This window comes from Coregonus clupeaformis, chromosome 5 (assembly GCF_020615455.1).
Source record: "Coregonus clupeaformis isolate EN_2021a chromosome 5, ASM2061545v1, whole genome shotgun sequence".
NCBI classification, from domain to species: Eukaryota; Metazoa; Chordata; class Actinopteri; order Salmoniformes; family Salmonidae; genus Coregonus; species Coregonus clupeaformis.
Genome location: NC_059196.1, coordinates 11,956,490 through 11,964,269, shown reverse-complemented (window position 1 = coordinate 11,964,269; position 7,780 = coordinate 11,956,490). Strand labels below are relative to the sequence as shown.

The 7,780-nt window shown below is 42.4% G+C and overlaps 1 protein-coding gene across 1 annotated transcript; it reads right to left on the bottom strand.

The window, feature by feature from the left end:
• Positions 1-943: 943 nt before the first annotated feature.
• Positions 944-6,193, bottom strand: LOC121567080 (G-protein coupled receptor 4-like). Its single transcript, XM_041877019.2, has 2 exons — positions 5,829-6,193; positions 944-2,015 (listed from the first exon to the last, which is right to left on the bottom strand). Exon 2 carries the CDS (start codon positions 1,984-1,986, stop codon positions 979-981), a length of 1,008 nt encoding a protein of 335 aa, XP_041732953.1. The 5' UTR covers positions 1,987-2,015; positions 5,829-6,193; the 3' UTR covers positions 944-978.
• Between the last annotated feature and the right edge of the window lie 1,587 nt (positions 6,194-7,780).

Genomic DNA, 7,780 nt, shown 5'->3' with positions numbered 1-7,780 from the left:
AAAAATCACCCTGATTAACTCTTTAGTATTATCCCAGTTTACCTATTTGCTTATGGTCTTGCCTACGTCTAGCAAACAGTTTTTGAAAATATATGAGAAAAAAACAAGCAAGGTAGATTTATTGCAAAATTGACTGTGTCCATAAGGTGTATATAGTACGTATAAGCTGGAAGTAGAAGCGTTGTTGTTCACTAGTTTACTCCAATTAGGGAAGGGGTGGTGGGGTTGGAAAGTAATAAAGGGAAATACATTTTTTAAAAGGATATGTATATATGTGTGCAATCTAAGTGTCACATGATCTGTCACATGATCTCAGTATATATACACCTTTTCTGAAAGGCCCCAGAGTCTGCAACACCACCAAGCAAGCGGCACCATGAAGACCAAGGAGCTCTTCAAACAAGTCAGCGACAAAGTTGTGGAGAAGTACAGATCAGGGTTGGGTTATAAAAATATATCAGAAACTTTGAACATCTCACGGACCACCATTAAATCCATTATTAAAAAATTTAAAGAATATGGCACCACGACAAACCTGCCAAGAGAGGGCCGCCCACCAAAACTCACGGACCAGGCAAGGAGGGCAATAATCAGAGTGGCAACAAAGAGACCAAAGATAACTCTGAAGGACATGATTACTTCTTAGATTATTTGCAAAAAAACATACTTGACACCTTTCTGTTTTCTCAATGATATTCAATCAGAATTGAAAAAGCATCAGTTTGTTCCACATGCGCAAGTCAGGGACCACTATGACAACACACCAAATGCGTTTGATGGATCCTTTTTGTCTTCTTGTAATTCCTCTTAATGGGAAGGTGATCCAAAAGTAACTAAACGTGAGTTTGGGTAATCCAAAAGTTGCATTACTGAATATTATTTTGGACAGGTAACTAGTAACTGTAATGGATTACATTTAGAAAGTAACCAACCCAACCCTGCACACAAACACACTCGCACACACAGTATGTAATCAGATCAGGTTTGTATTAATGTCTTCCACGTTACGGTGGTGACGGGAATGTCTCTCTCCCTTTGACCCTGTCTGTTCCCAAGGCAGCACAGTCTCATGTCCTCCCTCACCCCGTTACTGACCAGCACATACAGCACTGGGTCCACCACACTGTTCAAGCTGGACAGGGCCAGCGTGCACGAGAAGGGGAAGTGCATGTTCTGCTCAAACTCACAGTTCCTCTGTTCGTCCATGTGGTAGTAGGCCAGAGAGCGGGTCAGCAGGAGGAGGTGGTAGGGGGCGAAGCACACAGAGAAGATCCCGATCACCCCGAAGGAGAGCAGCCGTACCTTCCTCTTAGCCTGCTCCGCCAGCCCCTCGCTCTGCTTCACCTGGCCCAGGATCCTCCAGTAACACAGCCCCAGCACCAGAAGGGGCAGCAGGAAGCCGATGCCCACCCGCAGCAGGTTGAACAGGGCCACGGGCTGCGGCATGGGGTAGGTCTCGTAGCAACGGTCCTGCGTGTCATCGTGGGCATCCTGCAGGTTGTCCTTGAACAGCACTAGGCCGTGTGCGGACATGACAGCCACGCATACGACCAGACACAGCACCCAGGCGTAGCACACGCTGCGGAAGGCCTTGGTCCTCAGGGGGTAGGTGACGGCCAGGCAGCGGTCCACAGAGATGCAGCACAGCAGGTAGATGCTGAGGTACATGTTGGAGTAGTAGAAGAAGCCGGCCACGCTGCAGGAGAGGCTGCCCAGGCTCCAGTGGTGGTCCTGGTGGTAGTAGTTCACCCAGAGAGGCATGGTGAGGATATAGAGTAGGTCAGACAGGGACAGGTTGAGCAGGAATACCCCCAGGACGTTCTGGCTGCGGACCTGCTGGACGATGGGGCCAAGGGTCAAGAGGTTAAAGGCCAAGCCCAGGATAAAAGCCAGGATGTAGATCCCCATCAGGAAGTCACTGATAGGGCTTTTAGAGATTGTCACGCAAGTGAAGTTCAAGTTAGTTTTATCCATTTGTTTCTCCATCTTTGTTCAGGTCCAAACTGGAGTAGTTCCTGAAAAGACAGACAAGTATATTTTGTATGTAATTTGTGTAAAATAAAATACAGTATGAATCGCTCGTGATGTATGAACCCTGATCAGAAAAGCTATATTATCACCTGTGTTCAAAATGTAGTTTAGGTCATCTATGCAAAAAATGTAACCTTTATTTAACCAAGAAAGTCGTATTTAGACACAGTCTCTTTTACAAAGGCATTACTCATAAATGAGACAGCCAAGTCTCTCTTTCCTTGAACTTCCTGTAGTCTAATTTATCAGAAAGTTACTCACATAGGGATCGATTCATTCTGCATCGCGGAAGTTCAGCTTTACAGCGTGACTGAAATTTAAAGGCAATGTTCCCGCTTTAGCGGAGCTAAACGCTGCATATATCGGGTTATTCGGAAATTACCTTAACATTTATAATCGCAGAATCTGTAACGCTTCAGTTTCACAGATTCAATAGAGCCAAAAAGTATATCATAGAGACACATATAAATAGACCCACAATACTGCGTAACACATATCAATTGAACGCAGTTGAACTCATCCCTCAAAAGATGACATCCTCTTACTCACAATAATTACTCACAATCCTAAAAAGAAATCCCAGTATCCAGCTCATCACACTTTGCACCAACCCCATTTTGTTAACAAAATCATTTATGTGTCAAAAAGATAAAACCCTTTGACCATCCACTCTAACACAGTCAAAACTGTAACATACTATTTGAGCTTGATAATGGGCTCTGGATGAAAAATATGAGTCTACCCTTCAAGAGTGGGTCTCTGAGGTTGAGTAATAGTCTCACCGATATCGATTTGAGCTTTATTGCAGTGCAACTGTCTAACTCCAAATTGCCTGTGAAACTATCTCCCCACTTTTAACCCCTTTGTGTGAAAAGTTTCACCAATTTCAGGCTTTGTGACCTTCTATATTTTCTGACCCCCTCAGTGCATGATAGCAGTTACTGTCATGGGGTTCAGGACCTTATGATTTGACAAAAATGTGTCATGGAAATATTGGCTCCCACCTTCTAACGGGTTTATATTACCTTATGTTAATGCCGCTGTCAGGTAATTGCATCTAAATTTGCCATGGATATTGCTCTGCATGATTTCAAACTGGCTGACAATCTGCCACAGCAGAGGTTGTGATTCGTGGGAGAGCATTTGCACTTCATTGTGACGTTTGATGTGCCACATTGGTGATGACATTCGGGCTGATAATCAAATCTAAGTTTCTGTTCTAGCGTTCTCCTGAAATAGACAGGCAAGTCTGACTATCACAAGAAACAAACATCATAATTAAAATCTAAATCCCAATTTGATTCTGGGAAACATGGTAGCAATAATGTGATGGATATCTATGTTCCTTTCAATACCACATACACCAAAATGTGTTTTTAGATTATTAGTAGCACAATCACATAATTACCTTTTCAGCTCTCTGGTGGAGTAATACAAAGTCTTATTTTTTGTTGTTGATTGCACTAAAAGGTGTTGATTGGTATTGAGGACTAGTTTGGTTCGAGCTCAAATTGGAGAAAGAACGAGTTATGAAAGATAAGACATGAAATCATTTCTATTTTTTCCTTTATGGGGCTGAGAAGATGATGTTGATATGTTCCATCCACCTCCTACTCAGGCTTTGTTGTTGTCAGTGTGCAGAAACAGAAGGCCCTTAATGGAATAAGTGAATGATAGGAAGGAAGTTTGATTTCTCATCCAGTCTCACGAATTGAGATGCCATTTGGAAGTAGAGCAGAGTGTGTGTGTGTGTGTGTTGTGCGAGCGGGTGCCAGGCAATGTACAGATGTTATGATTTGATCCAGTTTGGTAAAGCAGGGAAATAATCCTGCAGCAACAGAAAATGTGATTTATAATGTGGATTATAATTAATGGACAATTTTGTAGGGGTTTATACATTTTTCTTGAGAGAAATTCCAAACATTTACATTTACGTTATTTAGTAGACGCTCTTATCCAGAGCGACTTACAAATTGGTGCATTCACCTTATGATAGCCAGTGGGACAACCACTTTTTTTTAAATGGTGGGTTGGGGGAGGGTGGGGTTGAAGGATTACTTTTATACTATTCCAGGTATTCCTTAAAGAGGTAGGGTTTCAAGTGTCAGAAGCCTTCTTAAACCTCAAACACACTACAAGTTTACACTATCCTACGCGCTTAGAATTTGTTTTGCTATCTAGAACACTTTTTGGTTCAAGGTAGAACACTTTTAGTTCCAGCTAGAACCACCTATAGGGGTCCATGTAGAACCCGTTCCACAGATGGTTCTACATGGATCCCAAAAGGGTTCTACCTGGAACCAAAAATGGTTCTCCTATGGGGACAGCCGAAGAACCCTTTTGGAACGTGTACACGTGTAAGTATGGGTGTGTTGGTGTGTATTTGTAACCGTGGTATTCCCCTCTTAGTAACAAGGATCACTAATGTTCCGTTGACTAAATTCATAATGCATCCTGTTGATACGAACCTTGTCCATGTTCTGACACGACACAACATAGTACATGATACTGTAACTCTGTGACCACTGTGCATGTGTTCTTGATTACTGTACTGTTGTTGTTACACTTCGCTCGAACACAGTTCCATTTCCTCTTTCTTAAAAAAACCCAACTGTGTTTATATTTAAATGATACTTGTGGAATGCCTGTCCAAACATGTACATTCCAGTGCATTACTGGAGAACACTGGATGTCTACTTTCTCAGGCAAGCTTTGGTTATGTCTCGTGTTTGACCTGAAGAATGCACTTTTTTAAGCTATCTGTCCTGTCTCATAAATAAAGCTTCATGAATGTTAGTGTAGCAGGCTACCCTTCATAAGCAGTCTGTAACTCTACATGCTACCTGCCTTGCGTTATCTCCCACAAGATTCTCTGTCTGCTGTATGTCAGATTTATACACCATCTTGGTTAACTCCCTGAGATTGTGGGTGTACTTTACTCCTTGTATTGTTTGTATTCTCTTATTCATGTCAAATGAACCTTGCTTAGCACCTAGAAGAGTACATTTGACAGATACTATATGTAATATCTACCCACTGAAGCCATCCTTACTAGCCCTCTAAAGACCGCTTCTAATGTGGATTTCACTTAATTACATCCGTCTAGCAGTATGTTAATGTTCTCTTAACCAAACACACAGGCTTGAACTCTCAGACGTCCAGTGACAGCTGGAAGTAAGATCTCCCAGGTCAGTGTCGTGTCCCAACGGTCTCAAAGCATAACTCATTTATATCCTTGAAAAGGTCCACTTCTTTCTCAATCAGCAGACTGTCCTCCACATTTCCACAGTTCTCAGAATCAACCCTCTGTTTTGCCCTTTAAGCACCTGTGGGAGCAATTTGCATGTTTTCGAACATTTAACCAGTCAATGGCTCAGACCTCTTTAGTCTAATCATTTAGGAAGACTGACTCACACTGCTACCGTCTAGTCATCCTTCCTTTTACCACCGTCATCCTGGGGCTAGAACAACAGGGAAAATGGTGTGTTGGGGGGAGGGGGAGTTATTTTAGGACGGAATTAAAATTAAACTTTTCAGCGCAATGTTTCGGTAGAATATTTAAGAAGCGCACACCTACATCTGTGAGGAGATTGAACTGAGACCTAAAGGACTCTCCGATCAATTTGAGAGAATATTTTTGTGTCTTATTTTCTAAAACATACAGTGATACTGTGTACTAACTTTTAGTGAATGTATTAACTCCATCAGAGAGTAAAATGTTGACAAAAGCTTTATCATTCTTTCAGCTACACTTTTTATCACTTCTGAGTCCTGACCACTGTTTTACAAGTCCTCACCTGTCAGTTGTGGGACTTAGCTTGTTGTCGACAATGGTTCTCCAAAGTGGGTCAAGAACTTCTGTCTCCTTCAGTAACCCTCAGGCACAGGAGATTTCCATTCAGACAGCCTGAGGGGAGGCTTCAGAACCTTTGAGGTACTGCCAGACCATTAGAGTCCCACATGATGACAGGAAGAGAGCTGCGACCACTCCAGTTAGAAATGCTCTGGTGAGAGAAGACAACCGACAGACTGATGTTTTCAACCCAGTACACGTCCTCTGTGATGGGAAATGCCAACCATTAGCAGTCAGTCCACTCACTGAAGTCAAGATGTCAGACAGACAGCCATGCACGAGAGAAACAGAGAGAGAATAAGTCAGACACGAGAGTGGAAGAGAAGAGTGATGTTTAGGGGAGGAGGGAGTTTTCAGCATACAAGTGCATCTTTAAAGTAATGACTTTAGGGCGGGGGGTATAGACTAGGCTATACCCCTGTCCCACACTAACTCCCCAGCACCTCCAGATGGATCTTTCAAACTGATACTGAAACGTACAACTTGACACGTAGTCAGACTGACCACAATGGTAGTTTCCTCCGCAGGAGACAACAAAGAGAGCTAATAACAGCAACATATACTCTAGACATGCAGGCATTGTGAGTCAATAATACAATGGAAGAAAATGTGTGTAATGGGTGCCTAATGGGCTATTCCTGTGGCGTAGAGGTCCGATACACACGTCAACCGGACTGAAACCATCAGTGAAAATGCCGAAATGATTCCACACGCGTCAGTTGACCGTCCCTAACGTCATCGCCGTACCAGAAGTAAACCACATCTGGAGATCACATGACTTGGACAGCATCTACTTATTAATACAGGAGGTAAATATGTTATCACAGTCAAAAATTAATCTGAGAATGGGAAGCGAATATCCTGTATAAACTGACTCTCCCTACACTCTGTGTAAACATTTATCATTCTATCTTTGAATGTTGTCTTGTAATAATCTCTCAATATGCACGTGAGGTTGAATGCTTCACAGCTGTTTCCAAATATTTTTTTTAAATGAAAGTTGCTGTAGGGAGATGTACAGGAATGCATGAAGGTACAGTGCATTCGGAAAGTATTCAGACCCCTTCTCTTTTTCCACATTTTGTTATTTTACAGCCTTATTCTAAAATTGATTAAATTATTATTTTTTCCTCATCAGTCTAAACACAATGCCCCATAATGACAAATCGAAATAAGGTTTTTGGACATTTTTGCAAATTAAAATTAAAATTAAAAATCTGAAATACCTTATTTACATAAGTATTCAGACCCTTTGTTATGAGACTCAAAATTGAGCTCGGGTGCATACTGTTTCCATTGATCATCCTTGAGATGTTTATACAACTTGATTGGAGTCCACCTGTGGTAAATTCAATTGATTGGACATGATTTGGAAAGGAACACACCTTTCTATATAAGGTCCCACAGTTGACAGTGCATGTCAGAGCAAAAACCAAGCAATTAGGTCGAAGGAATTGTCTGTAGAGCTCCAAGACAGGATTGTGTTGAGAAACAGATCTGGGGAAGGTTACAAAAACATTTCTGCAGCATTGAAGGTCCCCAAAAACACAGTGGCCTCCATCATTCTTAAATCGAAGAAGTTATGAACCACCAAGACTCTTCCTAGAGCTGGACGCCCTGCCAAACTGAGCAATCGGGGGAGAAGGGCCTTGGTCAGGAAGGTGACCAAGGACCCGATGGTCACTCTGACAGAGCTACAGAGTTCCTCTGTGGAGATGGGAAAACCTTCCAGAAGGACAACCATCTCTACAGCACTCCACCAATCAGAACTTTATGGTAGAGTCGCCAGACGGAAGCCACTCCTCAGTAAAAGACAGCCCGCTTGGAGTTTGCCAAAAGGCACCTAAATGACTCTCAGACCATGAGAAACAAGATTCTCTGGTCTGATGAAACCAA

Bases quoted from the DNA above. Each gene is read 5' to 3' on its own strand.
- LOC121567080 (XM_041877019.2), bottom strand. From the start codon at position 1,986: ATGGAGAAACAAATGGATAAAACTAACTTGAACTTCACTTGCGTGACA.